General features: G+C 48.6%; 1 protein-coding gene across 1 annotated transcript in view; it reads right to left on the bottom strand.

The window, feature by feature from the left end:
• LOC104525794 (disheveled-associated activator of morphogenesis 1) overlaps window positions 1-25,453 on the bottom strand; it is a gene marked incomplete at its 3' end in the record, with an annotated part of 35,533 nt that extends 10,080 nt beyond the window's left edge. Inside the window, exons 1-2 of the mRNA XM_029085211.1 lie at window positions 25,268-25,453; window positions 10,421-10,510 (exon numbers count right to left, since the gene is read on the bottom strand). Of these exons, the coding sequence (XP_028941044.1) occupies window positions 10,421-10,510; window positions 25,268-25,450 (273 nt within the window). The remainder of the gene's footprint in view (window positions 1-10,420; window positions 10,511-25,267) is intronic.
• Window positions 25,454-25,498: the final 45 nt, after the last annotated feature.

Here is a 25,498-nt window from a genome sequence, read left to right as displayed (position 1 = left end):
TTTTCTGAGATGTTAGAAAAACAACAAAAAACAATCTGTCCTACCCATGCTAGTGCCAAATCTAATAAACCTGAAGGAGGATCCATCTCCTCCCTCTGCATGGATGGAAGACCATTTATAGTCATGCTCTGACAATTAGTTTTTGCCAGCAACAAATAAAACCATCCCTATCCTGTCCAAATAGTGCTTAAAAAAAGATAAATGCTTATCTGCTGGCTGAGGATGCAACACTCAGACTGATGGGGAGAGACAGGGATGCCTTTGGTATTTCGCAGCCAGGAAAAATAGGATGTTCTGGCCTCTCTCTGCTTTCCCCTCTCCCAAAAACTCAACTCCATCGAAGGCAAGAGGACAGAGGGGCAGAGACCTCTTGCCATCCACTGGCAAATGGACTCAGTGAAGCAATCCTCCCCAAATAACCCAGGGACCATCCAGCTGCCCATCCTGCCACATTTCTGGCCACATCTGGGACCATGTGCATGGACTGTCACCTGCCAGCATCAAGTCTGGCCACTCGAAGCCATGGCCAGAGGGAGGTTTCCTCCATGGTGGAGGAAGCCCAATGCCTTCCCAAGGGGCTGAGGACACCCATTTGTGGCTGTCTGGTTGAACAGAGCTTCCCACCATTGGATTGTGTGGAGAAGCACCTGCCGTGCTCACAGGAATCCCAGCAGCTAGCGTGTCCACTCACACACAGCCTGCTGAAAGACAGCCCGGTTGTGGGAAAGATGCTCAGGAGCACAGAGCAAATCTCAGGGGGCTTGAGAAACAGAGATGTAATTTATATTTACAAGTTGAATGGAAAGGCACAAATTATACCACCACCTCTTGCAGAGCTGAAGGAAGGTCTTCTGCTTCTCCTGAGTGGGGTGGGAAAAGTAAACCATTATATTTTGCAAAGTATTTGTCGTCCCAGGGAAACACACATCATTTCTGCAACCTATGGGTTAGAGCTGTTAGTTTAACCAGATGGGACCACCAGCCCCTGGGAGTGAGGTGGAAGCAGGATATGAGGGAACTGCCCATGGCCACCACCACAGGGACGTGGGGATGTGAGGTCAGGCTGCACGTGATGGCAAGTTCAACCTGCAGAGCATCACCTGCAGTATTTGCCTGCACCCAAAGGGCAGTTTCTTGGTGCTAGCCCTATTCAGTGCTGCCCACCCATCCTGCTAGATGACCCCATGGTTCCTCAGTGGTGCCAAGCAGCCAAGGTGAGGCTCAGGCCACCTTCCTGCTCAGTGACAATTCTGTCTGACACAGGCAGCCAGGTCTTTCTGGTTTCTCAGCTTACATCACATGCGTTCCTAAAGGACACTGTCATCTGCTCCTGTGTGCAAAAGGACACCCCTCCTTGGTACAGGCAGCCATACACGGCACGTTGTCTATATGCACCAGGAACAGGAGAGCCACGTACACGTGGTGATGGCACTGAAGAACAAGGGAGGGATACTGGGGACATCTGCCAGCCCACCCTTCCAAGCCATCCCACACTCTGCCACGGGAAGGCTCTGCACAAACCCTGCAAAGATTGTGATTTTCCCAGCTTTCTTGCCTCACTTTAGAGGCTAGAACATAAATGGTGCCCCTGGGGACAACAGAGATGGGGCACCCATGTGTGCCTTGAACACAGCCCAAAAAGGGACCAGCTCCTGTCACTCACCTCCTGGAAACATCACTGGAGGTCCTCTCAACCACCCTGAGGTATCACCAGCACCTTTTATAAGGAACACCCCAATCCCACCAGTGCTCTCAGTAGCAACACCAGCTGGGAAGGGTTGTGATGTCCACACCACTACACAACACCAAGAGATGTCCAGCTGCACCCAGCTGGGAGATTTGGGCAGGGAGTGAGACCCGTGCCAAGGAATGGGGTAGGAAGGCAGTGGGACCAGCTCATCCCATATCCCAAGGCCTTTCCACATGGCACAAACACCTGTGAGGCGGACAGGGATCCGGACCTGCTGCTCATTTAAGGCTGAAAGGAAGCAGTGGAGCAAAAACATAAAGGTCTCTGGGGGGGCGGAGGGGAGGCTGAACAACAAAATTGGCTAAACTGCTCATTTATAATTAACATGCTGCATTATAAATATTTCCTTTTGCTCAGCTCCCTCAGGCTCTTGCATTTCCTCCCTGAAACCCCCAATTTAGACAGTGCTCTCAATTAAGTGCAGCAGAACCTCATTAATTCAGATGAGCAGCCGGGCAGGCTCGTCGGAAAGCAGCTTCCCAGGCAAAGGGGGACTGCACAATAAATAAAGCAGGCAAAGATCAGGGCACCGGCTTCCCTGGGCTCACTGCAGGACGTTGCTCAGTGGTAATTACTGTGGCTAATGGTCTACAGCACATTGATAAGTGTCCTTCAGTGCATTCGGTGGCAGTAAAGAAATCTCCCGACAAAGTGGTGAGCCCAGAGGGAAGCGACTCACGAGGCTTTGTTCAGAGGTAGGAGGAGGGAGGAATTTCTCTGGGCAGCACAGGCTGAAAGGGTGAATTTGTAAAATGGTTTCCCAGCACCCAGGGTGGGTTTTGGGGATATGAGTTTGGTGGCTTTGCCTTCGACGAGGGATGTCCAGGTGTGGAGCTGAGTATCACCAGGATGCACCATCACATCCTGGCTGGGACCAGGGACACAAACATCTCCCAGTTTCTTCTTCTCTGGGCTGTGTTTAGATCTCAGTTGTGTTCACTCTCTTCTCAAGAAGCACAGACGTGAGAGCTGATCCAAAACCCCACTGACAGCCCGGTGCCGCGCTGCGGCTCACTACGAGCTCCTCTTTTAGAGGCAGGCTGAGGGCTGTAATTGCACAGTGCAGGGAGAGGTTTGCCTTCTCATCTGTAACATCTGCATCAACATCCCTCGCTGTCTTCTGGGACATGGCCCTGATGGACACGTGCTCTGCTGCAAAAATGAGGAAACACCACAGCTATGCAGCCAAGGACAATCTTTACCTCGTCCCCCACTTCGTTCCCCACTTGCTCCCCCCAACACCCGCTTCTTCCTTCTAGAGACCTGGCAGAAACACAAATCCCATCTCCTCGCCTCGCTGTCCCTTTGCCCCCAGGCTCTGTGCACGGGGCTGACGGATGCTGCCGCTCGGCTGTTTCACGCCGTGGTGGCCATGGTCGGGGGGTGTCGTGGTGTGAACCCCATGAACAAGCTCCATCCCCTCCAACGGTGCCGGATGCCACAGGGGAAGCAGTGCCCAGTCAATGCCTCATTAGCAGGAGCATTTCCAAGCAAAGGTCATTGATCTGCCACCTCCAGCCATCCCTTTGCTTTTCCTGGGGAGATTTCACACTCCCCAGCCCTGCCACATCTTGGTGACAAGCCTGACACTTCCACAGCCCATGTGTCTTGCCCTCGGGGTGTCAGCAGCTCCCACAGCCAGAAGTGCCCTTGCTCTTCCCAATGACCATCCTTGGGACTCCAGGCAGCAGCACAGAGGAGGTGGTGGCTCAGCCAGCAGTGGTACTAAAGCAATTCACAGGCTGCCTTTGGGTACCGTTATCTACACCTGGAAGATGCATCTCCATGAGCTCCTGCCCTCTGACCTGCAGGAATACAGCTGCTGGCAGTAATGCACCTTCCTGCTCATAGTGCGTCCCCAAGATAGCAAGGAGGAAGACTCCTGTGAAGCTCCTCAGGGCTTTGTTAGAGCTGCTTTGCTTCCAAATCAAGCTTCTGACAATGCCTTTCAGCTACCCAGCCTGCAGGCAATGTCTCCGTCTGATCCAGCAGCCTCCTTCTTGCACCCACAGCCCATGGTGGTGGTGATGGATCTGGAGCTGCTCTGGGATAACTGAGTCCCAGAGGGCGGCTGGCTAGGTTCCCCACCCACTTGATGTCCAACATACCAGGTTAGATCCTTCAAGGTGAAACCAAGTCAGAAAGAAAGGGCTGGCTTTCAGCAGCCAGCTCCAAAGAAACTCCAGAGAGCCCTTCAGTGACAACGCTCATGACTTTGATGGTTCACCTTCCTCTTGGCAGCACCTGCAAGGCTGGTCTGTCCCAGGAGAACTTCACACCAGGAGTGACACAGCAAGGGGTTAAAAAGAAACGCTCCTCAGTCAGCACCTGATGCAGAACCAGAAGCAACCTCCTTCATTTTTACGTATCCTCCTCATTGCATTTTTATTTTGCACAGTGTTCCCCACCTCTCCTTGCTGCACTGTAACAGCCAAGCAAGGGAAAGCTGGTGGCAGCTGGCAGCCCATCATGTTTTGGACACACCTGACTCCCTGCCTGCTGCACATGCTGTTTGCAAGGTCAAGAAAGAAGCAGAAAGTGGCACAGATGGGTTTTAAAACTGACAGGTCCGCAGCATGCACGTGAGGTTTAAATCCAGCCCAGCTCTGCCAACACGGCTGAGCCATTGCCAGGTGTGTGCTGGTGGAGATTTTGGCCCATTGTAGTCCTCCTGGTCTTCCTTGTCCCTTCAGCTGCTTGGCTCCCCTAGGTGCTCCCACAGCAAAAACTAAATGATCCAACTAAAGCCCCTTCCCCATGGAACGATGCTGTGAAGGGCTGTAATTCCATCAGATTCTCCCTGAGTTGGGATCTCACTTGGGTTGGGTCTGACCCATCCCATCCCAGATCACTCTAGTTTTCTGTATGCTAACACATCCTATACCTTTTCCCCTACAAATACACACATGCTCTCATATGCTTTTCCTAGGGTTTAAAAATCATGCTCCCTATAAGCAAATATAGCATGAGCAGATGCCTTTCTCATTCAGCTGGTTCACTGTTTGAAAAGCTTCGCTTTAAAATCCAAAAAGATTGCTAACAGATGCAATTTTTGGCTGGAGAGGGAGAAAAACCTCACTTAAACAAAAGTGTGTTGTGATTGGAACTAAAAAGGCAATTACCTTTAAAGATAAAAACTATAAATATTTCCTATTGAAAAACACCCCCAGCCATGCAAACAGCCTGTTTCCCTTGGTCAGCCTGAGAAAACAACACCTGAGATGATATTTCAACCTGCTGCTGCAATAACCACAGGTATATCTTGATGCTCAGGGGTCATGTAATGCTTCTCATCCAACCCAGGTGACCCAGGAGCATGGCAAAACACCAAGCTATTTTTACCCTCTTCCCCTTGCATGCCATCTTTGTCAGCTTTTGCTCTTAGTTGTGCTACTGCAGAAAAAAAAATAAATTAAAATAAAAATTGATATTTAATGAAGGAAATAGCAACACAAGCCCCATGAACAAGCTGCAGGACTGAGCAGAAGAAGTGAAAGAGAGAGCTGGAAAGCGAAGCTCTCTGGAGGGAGTGGGTGAGTGGGTGGAAGGTGCAGTTACAGAGGAAAGAGGCTGTCTGGCTGAGAAATAGAGTATTATTGGAGAGTCATCACTCATTTCCCTATTTATCACATTTTTCCCCATTGTCCCTTGCAAAAGCACCACTGCTGCCTTCTAATGTGAAGGGATCCTGGGTTTGTATCTGATAGCTGAGGAAATTTTAGATGTCAGTTTTGCTTGCAGGGGGTAGCTTAACACTGCTGAGAGCTACACATCCAGTGTTAGCGATGCCAATGGGCTTTCAACACAAGCTTAAAGCATGCAGCATCACTTGGCATCCCTGCAGGTCATTTTTCTCCTACCCCAGCTTTACAGATGCTCAGAGAGCTCAGATGAATCGAAAGGGAGGGGGGCAGAGCCAGACCTTACATTTGTGTGAGCTGGTTTTTGCTAATGATCCATCCCTTCTACCTGGTTATTTATGCTGAGCTTCTGCCTGAACACTCCTGTATCTGCAACTACCTGCAAGGAGGGTGTAGAGAGGTGGGGGTTGGTCTATTCAAACAAGTTATAAGTGATAGGATGAGAGGAAATGGCCTCAAGTTGCGCCAAGGGCAGTTGAGATTGGATGTGAGGAAGAATTTCTTTGCTGAAAGGGTTCTGAGGCATTGGAAGGGGTTGCCCAGGGCAGTGGTGGAGTCCCCATCCCTGGAGGGATTGAAGAGTCATGTAGACATAGTGCTGAGGGACATGGGTTAGTCAGGGATTTGTCACTGTGAGGTTCATGACTGGACTCGATGATCTTTTCCATCTAGACAATTCTGTGATTCTCTGATTCTGTATCCACCTGAATTTTGAGGCTCATAAAAATCACCTGTCGAGCCGCTTTAATAGCTTGACATTATGTACATCGGCTGGCAGGAGCTAAACCTCCTGCAATTAAGTGGCAGACTAAGCACAAAGTGTTAATTATTAACTCCCTTTGGAGCCTGGCCTCCTGAGAAAGGCCATCCTGAGTCACTTTCTTCCAGTGAAGCAAACCCACAGCCAAAGAAACAGCAAAGCTGGAAATCCTCCTGCTTCCTCTCTGCATTTCCGAGCAATATCCTCTCCTGGAGAGCAGGGCCAGCAGGGAGTGAAATATTTCTGGATGAGGTATGAAACGAGTCATCATCCAGAAATACCACTTCTAAAAGCAGACTTCACCCCGCTGTTAATGCACCTCCACCTTCGCATCTCCCGGCTTTATTACAGCCCTAGAGGAGGCTGACCACTTCAAAGAAGGTCTCTCCAATAATCTTTAAATCTCTCTCCTGACTTGACTGCAGCACGGCTGCTGGATTTCATGCAGATTTCAGTTCTGCTGACAGACTCACCAGCCCCCATCATGAGATGCTTTCTATCTCTCCGCTTTTCCCCCACTCCTCAAGCATCTCAGGGTGATGCAGGTGGGATGGGACCATGAGAAGGAGTTCATCTAGCGGAACCCCCTGCTCTGAGCAGACTCAGGGCTGGGATCAGACCCAGCATCTCCATGGATGGAGAACCAGGGAGGATAAAACCTCCATCCTGCCAAGTTGGAACTTGTGGGCTGGGATAAAAACAGCTGCTTGCAGGGCAGAGAAACCAGGATATGGCTGCAGGCCAGGGGGAAATATCCCAGGGAAGGAAATATGCCCAGGGAACAGCTGGTTTTCCCCATTTCCTCTTGACAAGGCCAGGTGCTGCCAGGTCCCTTTCCAGGACAACCCATCACAATAAAATATCTCATTTTGGTCACCTTTTACCAAAACTTGCTCATCATGGGAATATATGAAACATACAACAACTGGGATGCACTCTGGAGAGCCAAGGACAGTGGATGACATCTATGGCAAAGCAGAAGTGCCAGACACGGCACACAGCAGCAGGGAACATGCTGAAAGGACAGATATTGAGATGCTTTCTGTGCTGCACACACCTTTGCCATCCATGGAGGCAGGGGAGTGTCCCAGCTGCACGGGCTACGGCCACATCACGAGATATTTTAGAGCCCAGCAAAGCTGATTTTCAAGGGAAACCCCTGAGGAGAGGGCTGGGCAGCGTTTCTGTCCTGCCTCGTGCTGCTCTTTGGAGGCAGAGCTCATTGCAACTGGTCTCTGCAATGGCAGCAGAGGAAACTGCAAATGGGGAAAGTGCTAAAAATTAAGAATGTCCCAACTGGGTCTTTTGGACTCAAAGTCCAACCGAAGTCACCTGACTCTTCACAGTCTGTTTCCAACAGGAGTCAAAATAAGCAGCAAAGGAAAGATCATAAACTGCTCAGGGGATAATTTTGGATCTTTGGTAAGCCAGGCAGCTGCCTGTGACTGGTGTCCACCTTTGACAGCCCCTTGGGACCTGCCAGGTGAACCTGGGTGTTACCAGCATCTCAAGCAACAACTTGCTACTAAACACAGGCAGGCCAAAGGGTTTGGGCACATCCTGGACTTCCCAAATCACCACCACTCAGGCTGCAGGCAAGGCAGGGAGGTAGGACCCCTGCCCTCTCTCCAGCTCCACTGCCCCAGCCAAAACCCAGCCATTGCTCTCAGCTGGAGAAGTCCAGCCCCTCTCCTCAATGCCAGGCTACCATGTAAGTGATTTGTCCTCATAAAAACATGGGTACAGGAGTAAGATTTACCACGAGTCACTGGGATAGCCACCAGTGTATCTGCTGCCTACTGGTCCTCATCACACAGGAGCAGGACTGCCTAGAGCCTGCCATGCACAGAGACATGTTCTGAAGCCCACATGATTCCTGGTTTCCTCCACTGCTGGAGCCTCCATTGATACAGTCGTGCTCATTTTTAATTAAAAAGCAGAAGAAAAGCACTTGTCTCCACCAGCACATGTCCCTCAGAGCAAGCAGTGGCACATACGTTCTGCAGCTCTCCGAGTAGCAAGGAGTGGCTGAGAGCAGCCAGAGGAACGAGGACCAGAGCAGAACACCAGCCAGGATCCAGCCTCGGATGGGTGCCTGCTCCAAGGACCTCTGAGGATGCCATGGGTTGCTTCTGTGGCTCCTTCCTTCAAGACCCCGCAGGAGCAGGGAGCTTCTCAACACAGTTTTTTTTAAAAAACGTGAGAGCAAGGAGGTGTTGGACCAGGAAAGCCCCATCTAAACCCTTCCTTGGGAGATCAGATAGCAAGTAATCTCCACTCACAATAATAACAATTGCACAGCTTTGCCTGATTTAAGTCTCTGTTGTCTCCCCTTACCCAGACACATTGGAGCTTGGCTCCGCTTATCCGACAGGCAGTAACGAGCGAGCGTCCCCTCCCCGTTTTCTTGTCGATTCAGACCAGTGCCTGCAATTTGTTAACATCTCTTCTCTCCTCCGATTTAAATGTGGGGCATGGCAGGCCTCTGTCTAACAATAATACAGGGATTTCAGGGGTATTTATGAGAGGCTTAAAACTTAATCCTACATGAGCAAGGTAAGCCCGCTCTTGGCCTAAAACGTGGCTGGAAAATCTGGTGCCATTGCTACAGCAGGAGAAAAGAGGCACTGATGGCAGTGAGCACCCTTTGAGAGAGGACAGGCAACCACCAGCACTGCCCAGACAACTCCTGCAGCCAGGTTAGGGGATGCAGCGGTGAATTTGGGAACTGAATCATGGAATCATAGAATGGTTTGGGTTGGAAGGGACCTTTAAAGGTCATCTAGTCCACCCCTCCTGCAGTGAGCAGGGACACCTTCCACTAGATCAGGTTGCTCAGAGCCCCGTCCAACCTGACCTTGGATGTTTCCAGGGGTGGGGCAGCTACCACCTCTCTGGGCAACCTGGGCCAGGGTTTCACCACGCTCATTGTAAATAATTTCTTCCTTATATCTAGTCTGAATATACACTCTTTTAGTTTAAAACTGTTTCACCTTGTCTTCTTGCTACAGATCTATTGAAAAGTCTGTCCCCAGCTTTCTTACAGGACCCTTCAAGTACTGAAAAGCTGCAGTAAGGTCTCCCTGGAGCCTTCTCTTCTCCATGCTAAACAACCCCAACTCTCTCAGTCTTTCTCCACAGGAGAAGTGTTCCACCCCTCTGATCATTTTTGTGGCCCCTCTCTGGACCTGCTCCAATAGGTCTATGCCACCAGTTGGGGGTATTTCCCTCACAGGCCTTGGTGTCCTTCCTTCTGCTTGCAAGACTGAGGGTTTTTGCCCCATTTCTCCCCATGGCAACATGCTCTGCAGGATCTCTGCTTTGGCCAAGGCTGGGAGGGAAAATGAGTCCCAGCATGGACAGCTGGGGGTAACTCCTGTGCCACCTCACAGGGGGAAAAACCTTCAGTTTACTGGGGAAAAAAGGAGTGATTTTGGCCACTTCGCAGGCTGGCAGCCCACAGTCCCTTGCACCATTTGGGCCTCATGTCCCCACAGGAGCAAAAGCAAACATTGGCATATCTTGGCACTGGGAAGATGTCTGTGCATGTTTTCATCTTGAGAAATGTGGCTGCAAGGACAACATCATGCTGGGAGCTCAGCAGACAGATCAGCGACTCGCATTAACCCTCCTCTCTTATCAGCAGTATCTCAATTACACCCGTGAACCTAAAGCCCTTCATCACCCCAGGGGTGACACCACTTCACCCTTAAAAGCAACCTCTGCACCACCTAAAGCTGTCACAGGCTGCGTCATGGGACACAGCTTCCCCCGTGGCACCTTCCATTTGTGCCATCCTCCGGAAAAGAGCTGGTGGGAGGACAAAAACGATGCCCAAGCCTCCTTCATGGCAGCAAACTGGAAAGCCAGGGCTTTGTAATCAGGCCCCCAGACATCAGCAGAGAAGAGCAGGGTCATGAGAGGTGGTGACCAGAGCAGCCCCTCACTGCTGCAACACCAGCCTCAGTGGTCATGGAGCTCCATGTGGTCCCACTTGTGCTGGCATGGATGAGTGTGGGGTGGGGGACACCCATGTGGGGCACAGGGACACCTCCTCCAGCCTGAATGGGCTTGGGAGGAAGAGCTATGCATTTTGGAGACTGCAGACCTCACTGGTCACCCTTGCTTCCCGAGGGAACAGATGCATTTCTGTGACACCCCAAATACCACTTGTCATCCCACGAGAGCTGTGTCCCTCCCCACACCTCCCCTCCCAGCACAGAAGAGAAGGGGCTCAGCCCCCGATCACACCATGGACAGGTCTCTTACTTTCTTCTTGCTGCAGTAGATCTGCCACTTCTTCTCTGCCGGCAGCGCAAACATGGCCTCTCTGTGCTTGTCCGTGAGGTCAAGTTCATCCTGGAAAGGGGAAAAAAAACCCACAAAACACGCAACATGAGTACACAAATGTGATGGCACAGACACAACCCCCCAGACAAGCAGCATGAATCAATATGGGGCCACGCCACAGGGCAGCGGTGGTCCCACAGCATCGCCCCGTGACTATCGATTTGTCAGGGCACTGATGGTAATTCTCATCCTGCTGTTGCTGACCTTCCCCTGACTCCGGGGCTACAGCCGGCTGCTGGGAGGATGGGGCTGCAAACCTCCCCACCTCATTCCTCCCAGACATTGCCTTCATTACTTAAAAGCAGCAAACATTTTAGAAAGGACATCCATGAAGCCATTACAGCTGCCCACAAGATAGCCTGGCACTGAGGATCAAGAGCTCCAGGTGACAGACCACCTCTAAGACACATACAATGAAGAACAATTCAAACAGGACCTTTCTTTTTTACCACCACAGATAACTGCTTCACTGAGCAACCCCAAGTGGTGTAGCTCATTTCCATCACTGACATCCTCATATCACTGAAAACTGGGGGGTTTTTTGGCTTTTGGTTTCTATTCCTGTAACTAAAAATAGAAAGCTCTTTTCCTAATATCTTCAGCTCATTAAGAGATACATCCTCTCCATCCAAACAGGACTACGTATTGCCTGGCAGAGATAAAGCTGTTTACTGTCTGAAACTTTATTGGTTTATCTGATGTTATTTTAAAGGACACATCCATTTTCAACTTGGAGGCTCGGTTAGCAGCATGCCCTCCACCGAGATGACCTAGTATTATCAAAGCCTCGTTGCTTCCTGGTGCTAGATGTAGGTCAAAGCTTTTATCAGAGAACTAAATAAAACATTCAGGCAGAGCTGGGAGGCTTGTTGCTAAAGCCAACATTGATCTTACAGCCATGGATGCCTCTTAAAATCATCACCACTGATGACAATTCTCGTGCTGGAGGGTTGTTGGTGCTACAGTGGGAGTGCTGGAGATGCTGCAGAAGGAAAGCCCTGCTGTGGCCTCCAGCCAACTCATCCCACCCAGCCAGTGGATTTAATTAAGAGGATCCCCATTAAAAATTATGCACTTAATTCCAGCAACTAAAAAAAGAAGAAGAAAAAAAAAAGATACCACATGGAGACCCATTAAAGTTTCCCTGCCTGAATAATAATAATGCTTATCAACTAAAGCTGGTGGCCCCTAGTGAAGCCTGAGCAAGATGCCTATGGGAAAGATGGGTCCCTGCATCAGTGAGCGTGCAGACCACAAAGAAATTTAACAGATCTAATTAAAGCTCATATTATACCCCATAGCCAAGGAATGGAGCCTTCAGCTGTCTTGTAACCCAAACCCAAGGGCCATCCTGCACAACACGCAGTGACACGGGCAGTCCTGAACATCTCAGAAAGGCTTGTACATCCACTTCAAGTATTGATTTCATTTCTTGATGAAATTACTCCTCAGAAGGAAAGGTGACATGGAGCTTCTTCCATTACCTACACATGTAGAAGCTTCCCCTCTTCTTTGACTTTCGCCCCCCGTATCAACTGACTCTTCAAACCACTGTGCTGCACAGAGCTGATGCTGGTGGAGCTTTGGAAGCAGACTTGCAAGACACTCTTACAACAGAAATAAATGTTCCACCATGACAGAAACTTGGAAAAAACTGAGGACTGAGAAAGCCTGAGCCCAATCTGAGACAACTCTCATCCTCCTCCACCCAGAGAGGAGAACCTGGCTTAGGGACTTCTCCAACGAATGCTGGACCTCCCCATGTCCTCACAATCTGGGAGGTCAGGGATTCATACCCAGCAACCAATTTCTTCCTTCCAAGCCTTGGGCAAGTCTTGTCACCCTTCCATGCCTCAAAACAAAAACCACACTCCATGTCATTCTCCATTGTATCTCCTCAGGCTATGAGATGGGCAGACACCCAAGCTCTGCTTCAGCCTCAATTCTGCATGACTAAAGGTGGCCAATAGAATGACACAGGGATCCAGCTGAAATTCAGGTCATTGGGAAAGCACATCTGGGAGTGTGGGAGAGGATGAGGGTCCCCTGATGAATATTTACCTCTGTGGTGAGGGTTTGAGTGAGCACAGAAAAGGGCTTCCACTATGGCCTTTGCTTCCCTGCCACATGAATCTGGGATTCACACATGAAAGCACCAGCCATGCACATCTGTACTTAGGTCCTTAGAAAAATATTTATTGAAACTTTCAAAATACCCATACCCTAAAAATACATCTTATGCAAACACAAAGGTCTATTAACCAAGAAAAAAAAATCTAAACTGAGCTGAAGCCTAAGCGGGAGCAAGAAGAAATAAACCAGAAGATCATATTAGGTGCTGGTACATGACAACGTGTAAACACATCCAAAAAAGGTGCAGAAAGGTTTCTGAGCCCCACACAGCACGTTTCATTGTGCCCCAGCTCTACCATGTTCAGTCATTGCAGCCCAGTATCACTCAGCAATGCCAACCTAAGGATATCTTGCAGGATGCTTGGGAGTGGTGTTTAAATAAATACTCCGTGGCACCCAGTGAATATGAAAATCCTCATAATCAAACAGTGACTAATGACTCTTATTCCGAGCTGTAACAGAGACTTAACCGTGAAGAGTCAGGTCTCTACTGGGTTTATGTGGATAGGGATTCCTGCACCCACCTCCAACCCTTCGCTTACGCTCACTCAGGGCACCTCAATACTCCTTGGTCCCAAGCAGGTGCTCAGAAACTGCCCTTCAAACTCCAAAAGATCAAGACAGGACAGGTACACCAGTCATTTTCCAGGTGGCCACAGACCACTGTGCAAACACAGCTCTGACAAAGCCTCTAGCAATTGCACAGCAGAGTCAGAGCCTGGCAGAGAAGCCGTGCACAACCTCAAACCCATATGCGCCTTCAATTAATAATCACGAGCTCGATAATTAGGTGATTCTAACTGGCAATTAATTTTATAGGTCACTTGCAAGCCATGCACTCCCGCTACAGCGTGCGATGTTGGCAGCTGTTGAAGAGCGAGAAGGTAACTGGTGGGTCAGTGTCCATCACCCCCGCAGCCCTGCACCCCTCACTTCAGCCTCACCTTTCACAGCTCTGCCCCTTCCACCTGGCTGCTTCCCATGGCAAGATCTGCCAACTTTGCTATTTTAAATATTTTTTTGGAACTGGGTCAAAGGCAAGTAAAAGAACAGCCTCATTTTGCTACCAAAAGGAAGTCTCTGCCCAGAGTGTTTTTACTGGAAAGAGATACGCTACTCTTAAATATTTATCCCATACAGTTAAACTATTCACCTTTAGATCAGGAAATGTGTTTCCACATTAAATCTTCATTTGAATATGATTTAAAAAAAAACACCTCACAGGGGAGATTTGATTCAGTGTGCATTTGCTATTTCTAGGAAGCAAAATACTTCCGTGCAGCTTGCTTTGCTGATGGCTCTCTGATCAAGCCAAGCAATCCTCCTCCTCCTCTCTCTGAGCATGGCATGAGCTCCAGTGAAGATGATCCCATACCATTCTCCTAAAGCTACCTTAGAAACACATGGCTCAGCTCAGCACACTGTGAGCACGATCCATGGGCCAAACAAGTTTTTTATCAAGTGATCAATACCTTTTTCTTGGAGGACACACAGTGGTGTTCAGGGCAGGATGTTCCCATGGTCTGTACCTCCCCAAGCTGGCAACACAGTAGTATGAGGAGCCCAGGCCACCGGAGGTCCTCTGGTCCAACCACCTGACCAAGCAAGGCCACCTAGAGCCATTGCCCAAGGCCATGTCCAGATGGCTTTTGAATATCTCCAAGGAGGGAGACTCCACCACCTCTCTGGTTTGTAGCCCCCATAGTCTCCAACCACCTCCTGAAGGCAAAGCCAGATCAAGCAGAAAACTGAGGCACTGCTGCTGGAGGAAATGTTTGTCCCACCCAGCAGAAAAGGCATCAAGTTCAGCTCCAGACTCTTAGCTCAGTCCTGGGTCCAAGCTCCTGTCCCTGCCACTTCCCCCATGCCACGGTGAGATGTTTCAATGAGCATCCTCCACGGGCTGAGAGCCACAGGCTTTGATGGGGGAAAGAGCAGGAAGCCAGCAGGATGCTACAAATCTCTTGACTTCAGAAATGACCTCCAGGATGGACTCTCAGAGCTGGGTGAGCCTGAGTGCTGCCCACCCATGGCCGCAACATCCCATCATGACTATCACAGCTTCTTCTCCTACATCCCACAGGTCCCATGGGCAACCAAACATTCTGCAAGTAGCTACTGGGGAGTAGAGATTAAGTAAGGGACAATTCCATATGCATGGGTCTGGCCCTCAAAATATCTTCAGAGGTTGTAGGAAAAAAGATGTTTAATGCATCTTTCTGGCTGATAAATTGTGTAACTGTAACATGTGGAGGAGATGGTGGGAAAATAAGGAGGACATCCATTGCCATAATTGAAATAAAAATTAATTAAAATTTGTTGGCTTTTTCTGGGTTTATATATAAATATATATGTGTATATACATACAAATACACACACATATATATATAAAGATATCATGGGATCTGTAAGCAACCAACATAATAAAGAGCAAGTGAATTTCCTCCTGATGGATGGATGGATGGATGCACAGAGTTTAGAAGCTTCTGTAAGGACACCAGTGAGACTATAGTACATAAAGGCAAGATCTGCTGCATCCTCAAGTAAAGCATGAGAGATCCAAGACTGCTCAGAAAAGAAAGAAAGAGAGAAAGAGAGAAAGAGAGAGAGAGAGAAAGAAAGAAAGAAAAGAAAAGAGAGAAAGAAAGAAAAGAGAGAAAGAAAGAGAGAAAGAGAGAAAGAGAGAGAGAGAGAAAGAAAGAAAGAAAAGAAAAGGAAGGAAGGAAGGAAAGAAAGAAAGAAAGAAAGAAAGAAAAAGAAAAGAGAAAAGAAGAAAGGAAGGAAGGAAGGAAGGAAGGAAAGAAAGAAAGAAAGAAAGAAAGAAAAAGAAAAGAGAAAAGAAGAAAGGAAGGAAGGAAGGAAGGAAGGAAAGAAAGAAAGAAAGAAAGAAAGAAAAAGAAAAGAGAAAAGAAGAAAGGAAGGAAGGAAGGAAGGAAGGAAAGAAAGAAAGAAAGAAAGAAAGAAAAAGAAAAGAGAAAAGAAGAAAGGAAGGAAGGAAGGAAGGAAGGAAAGAAAGAAAGAAAGAAAGAAAGAAAAAGAAAAGAGAAAAGAAGAAAGGAAGGAAGGAAGGAAGGAAGGAAAGAAAGAAAGAAAGAAAGAAAGAAAAAGAAAAGAGAAAAGAAGAAAAGAAAGAAAGAAAGAAAGAAAGAAAGAAAGAAAGAAAGAAAGAAAGAAAAAGAATCAAGGGGGAACTTTTTGTCAACATTTGGCATTAACTGGTAAGAGCATGGAAATTAAAAAAAAAAAAAAAGGCCTGTTGAAATCTGCATCAGCTTCCTTTCTCAGGGGTCATATCACTTTTTCACTCTCTTCCAGGCATTCTTCTCCAAGTTCATCAATTTGATTTATCCCAGAACGCTGCAGTGTCAAGGGAAACAGCAATCAGCATTTTTCCCCCTGTACCTCATCTAATCTTCTTCCGCTGAGCAAAGTCACTGCCAGCTGGGCCAGCTGGGCAGCTGCCTGCCCGCTGCTGCCAGCCCTGCCTGCGATCTGCGGCGTGATCTTACTTACCTCCTTAGTCACTTTTTAATTTGTTCCCCTAAACAAACAGATTTATTAATCAGCACAAACAACAACTGCTTTGAAATGCATCCTGCACCGCAGGAGGAGCTCCTCTATCTGCAACATTTATGTAGGCGATTACAATCCTCAGCATATGCATATTTCTATTTTTTTTTTTTTAATAGGAAGGTAGTGAATGAAGTATTTTATTTTTAGTATGAATAATAAAAATACCTCCTCCCTAGCACACGTCTTTTCAGCCATAGTACCCTGAGAGCTTAAAAACAATCCCCCAGAAAACCAACACCAGCCAGTATTATCACTGCATATTTTTAATTTACTAATGACAACCTGCAGCTGGAATTACAGAACATGAATAAAAATCAACTACTCATATTTCTTAATGCATAAGCATATAGAAGATTTTTATGAATTTTGCCCTTATCACGTAATTAATTTTTTTTGAATAAAGGAAATTGCCTACAGCAAAGGAATGAGAAGCAGCAACAAGGAATCATGTGTAAGCACTTTGAAGTGCTTACACCTAGTCAGCCTCATCCCACATTTAATTTTTAGTCCCAGACTGGAAGAGGAAAGACCCCAATCCACCCTGCTCTGCAGCTTTTAGTTACTGACCTTAACACATTGGACAAACATAAATAAAAGATGTATTCCTTCCTTCTCCTGCAGGAAAGATTATGGCCATCAATAGCTGATTTAGCTCTTCAATAAACTCTAGCTGCAGCTGGTTCATGTTCCCATCAGTTCAAAACACCTAACTGAGGCAGACAGCACGTACTGCTTTAATATTATTTCATTGAATTAATTATTTTAATCGGCCAAAGGTTTTAAAGGTGTTCATATTTCAACACTAATGTCTTTTAAAAGAGAAATAGCCACTTAGGTTTCTCAATCTTTTTGGTTGTAATATATATATCTATAACCGCATATATACGTTTTTATTATTTATTGAGCTTGGCCTTCCGTGACCTTTTCACCAACATCACGTGGAAAATCTTTCTCCTGTTTTAATTAACACAGGGTACTTTTACAGCCTGAGTTATTGATCTACACAGTTTTACCCTGAAGAGCACTCTCAGATCTAGAAACCCTGCAGGTCGATCACCAGCGAGCTTTTTCCACAACATTGTACAGAAACTCTGAAAACAAAACAAAGCAAAAAGACCTATCGGCCCATTATTTACTACTGTGATTGCTAAAAGGGCTTAAATTCAAGTCAACCACAGTTGGGCATGATTGTCCTTTGGTGGGTGCACCTTGTACCATAACAAAGCACAGAGTTGGCAAATAAATCAGAAGGTGGTTTCAGATGTGGATTTCCCACCTATTTATGGACCCAAAAAAGCAGCTCCCTTTTCAATCAGTTTTTAGATGCCACCTTTGCTATTGGTATCCCTGAGAGGTACTGAAGTTGGAAGTCAAATGAACGGGTCAAGTGTGGCTTCAGACACCTCCTGCCTGATGTGGATGCTCACTTAGGAAAGCTGTGTGTGGTTGGTCCAGCCCTAACCTGTTCCAACGGTTCTCCAGCTGAGACCCTAGGAAGGGCAGTGAAAAGGGAATGGATGGGAATTAATGGCTACAAAGCCCCACGTCAAAGCTTCCCAAGATTTATTGCTCTGTGTGTGGGACCCTAAGGATGTGGCTGAGGGTAGCAGGAGCCAGCTACAGCCTGATGCTGATGGCAATGTAAGATGGAAGTGGGCTCCTTGCATACCTGTGGCTTGAGTGGGACAAGTGGTCCTCATTTCCCCACAACCACGGCTTGGGTCACACCCAGCATCCTAAGGTCATTCTTAAGAACTCAAGCAGGTGCAAAGCAGAGAGTCACCCTGTGAGGAGGCAATTTCTCACTGAGGTTTGACATCCAGCAAGATGCCTAGTGCAAGGAGGCATCAGATGGGCTTTTAGATGTTAAGTGTTGTTGGGGAAGGGAAGCAGATCCCTGTAAATAACAGTATTGATTTGAACACTGGAGTTAATGGGAATTAGGACCAACAGATGCTCAGGCAGGATCCTGCCTGCAGGGCTGCAGAAAGCCTTGGCTGCCAAAAGCCAACCTTGGTGATGCCTGCACACCAAGGAACACCCAAACTCTGCCGGCCACAGGTACTACAGCAGTATGAACAGCTTTCATTTCCATCTGCCAACGGATACGAGGCAGGCATGGGCTTTTCCCAGCAGGAACACTTCCTCCTGAGGCTGGTGATGAAGCACAACCCATGTGCTGCTCAACCCTCTCCATAACTCCAGCAACACCACCCAACCATGGAGCAATCAGGAAAGAGACCACTGCTGGAGCAGATGCCCGTTCCAATGAAACCAGTACCCTCTGTGGTGACCTGTGCCAGAAACAGTTGGAGCTGGTGCAAGCCAAAAACCTAAATGCCCCAATTAAGTTCACCGACGTGTTACTGAACGAGCTGCCCAGGCATCTCCCGGGGATGTGGCCTCCTCTTTTACGAAGTGCAAAGTGGAAAGCATTTAGCAGGTAGACCATATAATTTTTACACTTCAGCTGTGCTTCTCCTGGAAACAAAGAGGTTTCTTATGTGCACTCTGCCTTCGGCTGGGGTCCACATTGTGCTATAACATGGCTTCTTTGTAAAATTATGGGTTGGGAACAGCATGGTTTTTGGGCAAGCCCCCATGCTAGTTTGTAGCTGTAACAGATATTGCAATTACTTGAATGCTTCAGCTGAAATATAGTGTTCCTCAGTGGATTACTTCATTCAGGTCCATGGAACGTGTGTAGGCAGAAAATCCTTATTTTCTCGACAAGTAGGTGTGCGAATTCTGTTATCAGACGCTTACCCATCAAAACATACGTTTAGGAGATTATCTGTGAGGGTGTAACGCCACGAGGTGACTAAAACAAGTGTTGTGAGCAGCGGGCTGGGATGAGAGTGTGGCAGGTCCAGGATGTTTGCATCTAAAGAGCAGAACCTGGGCAGCCCGGAAAAAGTGTCCACGTTTTTCTGCAGAATGAATTTAAAAGTGGATGTTACCGAAATCACTTGGTTTTCTTCCTTAGAAGTGACTCATAAGCTCAAGGGAGCTTGGTCTTGGGAGGTCATGGTGGGACGGAGTCAGGAACTCTGTGCTGCATGTCTGGCCATGGAGAGGCTCTGCAGAAAGTGGTGTTTTGCCCAGGACACAAGGGCCATTGCAATCATATTTTTTCTGGGTACCAACTGCACATTTTTCTTTGCAGATACAGGGGAAAATGGCTTTACCCACCGTTCAGTGGTTCTCAAAATCCTGAAGTCCTCAATGCTGCAAAGACCAGGCAGTAAAAAATGACAGCTGACCTGCAAGCATGAAATGCAAAGCTTGGCTTTGCAGCTGATCCCTCAGCTGTTACTTAAAAGCCGTGTTGTTTTGCAAGGCCCAAATCCTCATGCTTTCTCCTTACTGGATTAGAAACTGGAGGAAAAATATGTTACTTAAGTTCCAAGGCAAAACTGGATATCACTAGCAATGAGCTCCCAGCCCAGCGCTGCTGGTAATGTTTAACAGCACTCACAATGACTGCACCACCACCTTCTCCTTCATTGGGGTTGTCCTCTGCTCCCTGTACAAGCAGCATATAAAATAGCAATCATCCCGGCACGCTGAGAGGGCAGGAAGGCACAGCTCTGCAGGACAGTTACATGTGGAACATCTTACCCAAGCACCCCACATCGTGAGCCACAGACCGATCACCCACCATGAAGCATTTCAAAGGCGACACAGAATTAATCTCTGTGACGGGGGATGCTATCTCCTAACAGATAGCATCCAAAGAGCAGCTCTGGTGAAATGCTTTAGTTGCCCCAATTACAGCAAAAAACAAATGCTGTGATAAATCTCATCAGTTGCCAGAGACCTTTTTTTTTTTGTTCATCAGGCTTCTGAGTTTCCACTACTTCATAAAGCAGCAAGGAGGGATGGAGCAGCCTTCCACATCATGGGAGGGGAAGGCATAAAGCCCAGCACTTTGGAGACCGTGTGTGAGTATCTCCTCTCCAGCAGATCCCAGTGAAGTCAGTCACTAACACTGTGCAACATCGGTGGGCAAGGGTCTGCACCCACCCCGAGCCCGAGGGGCTGGGGACACTGCACAGCCACCAGCCACCCACCTCCCAGTGCCACCTCCCCAAGTCTCTCAGACCTGCTGGCTGCTGGAATCTGGGTGGAGGGACTTGGGGAAGGTTACCTGCTCTGGTTTCATATGCTAAAAATGGGCTGCTGCACGTTACAGGTGGGTTGCAGGGCTAGACAGACGCTGCTCTAATTTCTTCTGCATTGCTAAAGAAAAGACAGAGGTGAAAAGTCTGAGAAGCTCCACTGGGAGCAGTAACTGGAATTTCCTCAAAGCCCAGGTTATTTGGGAGGACAAGCCTTGAGAGATGGCTGGGGCAGATTCTTCCATAGCAGAATCCTTCTTTCTGGCTTTGGGTAGCTTCTCTTGAGTTGTGTTAAGTAAGTACTTTTTAAATAAATAAATGAGAAACACGTTAAGGTTATTGGGAGGATATATTGCTTCCCTGTGCTAGAAAGCATTAAAGAAAAGCAGACAAGGGTGAACTGCAGTCTTAGCCAGCCTTCACTTCAGATATTCAATAGTATGGCAGAAACATTTGAACTCCACAAACAGCATTTAATCCCATCTCCAACATGTCTTGAAAAGAATTGCATTCCATACTAACATCCTGTCTTGGAGTCTTTCATTTATATTATTGTTAGGCCACCCAGTTGCACGGTTGCTGCTCTTAGTGTACTTCTTCTCAAAAAGATCTGCATTTTAAAATTGGTCCATATTACTGAAAACCTTCAGCTGTTGAAGAATCCCTTACTTGGAGAGTGGTGTACCAGTGAGGGATAACGGTTAGCTAGCTTTGCAAACTGCCGCTACCTGTGGCAAGCCAAGAGCTGTTCCGGAGGACCAGTGTGAATTCCAGTAGGAGTGATTTCCTCATATTTGAGGCCATTTTGTGGCGCTTTTTTTGGATTCTGTTTAGGGTCATGGCTTAGAGGTGGACTTGGCAGTGTTAGGTTTCTGGTTGTACTCGATGATCTTAAAGGTCTTTTCCAACCAAAACAATTCTATGGTGGCTCTCAGCCCATCCCTCCGCCGGCGGGGATGCAGGCTGGGAGTGAGGTGTGGGACCAGGGAGAGCAGCACCATGTGCTCCAGCAAAGCCATGATGGACCTGGCAGCTCCTCCAAGCACCCACGCGGTCTGAGGAGCTGCTGGAGCATCACTCTTGTACTGCTGGGACAGAGATGCTGCTGTGACTCGCTCCACCAGGAAGAGAGCCAGCGAGGGGTCCTGGGGCTCCCGCTGCCCTCTCCAGATCAAGCCGTTCAATCCCCCTGTGCCTCCACCCCCCCAGCCCGGCACACATCCCGTGGGGCCGATGCACACCACCACACACAGAGCGTTTCATTACAAACCTCAGAGTGACAAGGAGTGTTAAGCAGATATAAAGGACATCAGTCATTTACCCATCTGGTGGAAAGTCTAGTTGCTGGCAGAAAATAGAGAGGATTGTTAAGGCAAGATCTACCATATGGCACCATTATGTGAAGCTTTGCAAGTGCTTTCTCTGAGCGTGCAAGCAAGATTTCAGCCTTTGAAGAAACGCTGTATTGTTAGCCTGGATACGCAGGAACCTCTTGAAAGAAGCTGTGGCAGATGGCACAGCTTTGTTCTCTTGGTTCACAGGCAGTTTGTGCAGCCCTAGATATTCCCCCTCACTGAGGTTGAGCGACCCCACAGCACAGCGATCCTCCTCCTGATGTGTCCTGTGGGAGGACCAGTGGCTCCTGAAACCCTTTAAATCCGATGGATGTTGCCTGGCAGGTACCACACCACTCACTGCACGAGCCCCAAGAAGCAAACACCGCCGACTCCAGCCGGCAGGACACACCGATGTTGATGCAAGGGGAGCTGCACAAAATCATAAAGCCTTGTCCCAGCCAAGGGAGCTGCAAATCAGTAAATCTGGCTGAAATATCTCACTTTTGTTTGTGCCTCTCTGTCAGCACCTGCTCCTCCCTGGGTGGCTGAGCCTGGCCAGAGCCCCAACAGGACAGTGGACAAAGAAAAGCCTTTCAGATGGGGCCGGTGCCTGCTTGAGCGACATCCCAACAATACCCTGATGAAAAACCATTCAGCCCAGGCAGAGAGGAAAGGAAGGGAAAGGGAAAACGTTCCTCTGGGAGGAAGCAGTGATCAGTCATTGACCACAGCAACATCTGCATCTGCCTTGAGCCAAGGAAAAGCCCCCCTGCCTGCTGTGTGCTGCTGGCTGGGACAGGGAGCATCGCCCCTGCAGCCTGGGATGGACATGGGCCATTTCTAACAGGCTAATTGCTCCTGTTTATGCTCAGGCAGAAAAAAACCCCACTATCCCCTGTTTCCATCCCTTGTTTCACTGTTATTCATCCTGAGAAACACCTGCACGGCCACAGAATAAAACCCTAGCTATTTAACTATTCTATTGAACTCTTCTAGTTAAAATCCAAAGTGTCCATCTCACATACAGCAGGCCATAAAACAGACACCAGGAGAGCAGATCGAGCCTTTAGCTGACCTGGGAGTCACAGCTGCTCCACGTCCCTCTGCAGCTCAGGCCCTTGTCCTCTGCTGCTGGCACGGGACAATCACCGATTTCTCATGCTACAGATGTTTTCTGACTCAGGTGAACAGGCACACTTAAAAACACCCAAAGCCCAGAGAACATTTTGTAGGATGGCTCCAAAAAGAAAGAGTTTTTGCCTTTTGATGTATGCAGCAGGCTGGGACCTGCAGAGCAGAGACCCTGCTGGATGGTTGGTCTTTGTGGGAGGATTGTCCACCCCAGTGATCAAACCCACTGCTGCAATGTCCCCAAAGACACTGCCCATCCCAGGTCTGAAATCTTACACCCCTGCCACTCCGAGTCGCTAATGGGAACAAATGGGGCAGAAAAGTCACTATTAAGCTGCAAGAGAAGAGTTGGCCAAGGACCAACCTGGGCTGGCAAAGCCTCTAGAGTCCCTCCAACCCCTTTGACTTCCCTCAACCCCGTTGACTGAGACAACCAAGGACTCTGGAGGGAGCCTTGGTCCCACAGAGTGGGCACAAGCCATCCTGCCCTGGACACTCAAGTGTGACAGGACGGGTGGTGTTGGGCTCTCACAGGCGTAAAAATCAGCCCAGAGCCTCTGAGTGCTTTCTCTGTCTCTCTTCCAAATGTTACACAGTGGGTTTATACAGAAACAGTGGGACGTTTTCCAAACCATTTAACTAATGCTGAAATTTAATACCCGACACCAACAGGTTACTGAGAGCAAGAAGGAGCTGTTGTAATGGAGGGTGGGGGGATTGCATCTTCACTCCCCAAATGGGAATCTGCCCTCTGGCACCTGCAGGGCTCAGCTTGGCCCACCCCTCCCTCCCACCCAGCGCTGACTCAGGTTGAGATCTGCCTGATGGGTTTTTGGGGGAGTCAGGGGGTTGCAGCTGCTTGCATGGGAACACGGTGGGCACCCAGTGTTCCCCCTCCCTAAGTGACTTCAGTCCCTGGGGAGCCAGCACAGCTCCTGCTGCAGCACGCCTCTCCCGGCCAGCATGTCCGGGACCAGCAGCTGCCTCCGAGCCTCCTTCTCCTCCTCAGTTGGGGGAAAAAAGCAAAATCTCATCAGCATGGAGCAAGGGAAGGAGAGCAGAAGGGCCACACCAAGGCACGTCCCAGGCCTGGCTGGTCCTTGTGAGCACTGCTGGGCTCCTGCCTCGCTGCACACACAGCAGCATAGCCTCTGCATGAAGCATCTGGCTGAATTTGGGGGAGATGCTTTGAAAATCCTGGGCTGAGACAAAGTGCTGCAGAGTTGGTGGGGCTCCAGGTTGTGAACCTCCATAGATGCCTCCTTCATCCTGGCTGGAGATGCCAAGATTACAGAATCACAGAATGCTGGGGGGTGGAAGGGACCTCAGGAGATCAGCCAGTCCAACCCCCCTGCCAAAGCAGATTCACTAACCAGGTTACACAGTAAAGTTTCCAGGTGGGTTTTGAACATCTCCAGAGATGAAGACTCCACAACCTCTCTGGGTAGCCTGTCCCAGTGCTCCATCACCCTCATGATGTAGTGCAACAAGCCCTTACACCACCTTTGACTGAGGCATGGGGGGAGTTTTCCGTGGGAAAGAATTTCCCCAGGAAAAACTAATTTGGCCAAGTTATCAGGGGAAAAAAAACATGGAACAGAGGCAGTCACTCCACTTAAACAAACCAAACCAACCAGCAGCATTTTGCAGGAAGAGGTCCTGCCACAGGGACACCTCATCCCCATTGTCCTGTGTTGGGTGTCCCAGTTTGCCATACATCTCATCCTGCCCACGGAGATGGGCAAAACTGGCTCTCTTGATAGAACCTGGAGCTCTCCTCTACCAAGTCACCTAGCTCACCAAAACCACGCTGCCTGGCATCTAATGGGACATGCTATACCTCGAGGTGTGACCGACCAGCATCATGACTCTCAGCTCTCTCTATGCATCAAAGCACTGTAGAGAAACTCCATTTCACTGCTGAATCAACTCCAAGTGGAGCACTCTGCATCCATCCAATGAAGCACACCAAAATTATTTTGCTTAGAAGAAATTAAAGCTTTTTTTAGCTGTCAATTTTATCTTTTTGATCCATGTTTTTCAGAGTTTCAGTACCAAGGGACAAAGAAACAATATCCTGACTCTCCAAATCTCAGTTTAGCTCACACCCAAGGATTTCTGCGAAGCAGAGTGCCCATCACTTTGCACCTATGGGAGACAACCTGCTTTACCGGCTTGGACACCCTTGCATCACCTCGGAGGTGCACAAAGCCAGACCAGCCCCCGAGCCCTACTCTAAGAAATTAATGCTTTCCAATGAGAAAGAGAAACCACCTCAAACTGGCAGGACTTCACAGAGGAGCAGAGCTCAAGGTTCCGTGCAAAACCGCTCCCAACAGCACCTCCTGATGCTCCCTTCACACCACAGCTTGCCTGAAAACTCAAAACCAAGCCTGGGGAAACTAGAAACGAGGAAACAAACAAACAAAAAAAGGTGGTGGGGGGAGAAAAATAAGAAGTATCCTACTTACCACCAGCTCGGTGAACATGACATCCAGCTCCTCCACCGGTGGCATGGGCAGTGCAGGCTCCATGGTCTGCAGGGCGAAGCTGCTGTCATTGCGCAGCCGGTATGTGATTTCAGGGTGGTCGCTGCTGCGAAAGCAGCAGAAAATGAAGGAGATCCCCCGACTGCTCCTCTTCCTTGGGGCCATGGCCAAAATCCTCTGCGACCCTCCCTCCTGGGCGCTAGATCCTGAGGG

This window comes from Antrostomus carolinensis, unplaced genomic scaffold (assembly GCF_000700745.2).
Source record: "Antrostomus carolinensis isolate BGI_N321 unplaced genomic scaffold, ASM70074v2 scaffold10300, whole genome shotgun sequence".
NCBI classification, from domain to species: Eukaryota; Metazoa; Chordata; class Aves; order Caprimulgiformes; family Caprimulgidae; genus Antrostomus; species Antrostomus carolinensis.
The sequence above is the reverse complement of the archived record's forward strand: the minus strand, read 5'-3'. Positions and strand labels throughout refer to the sequence as shown.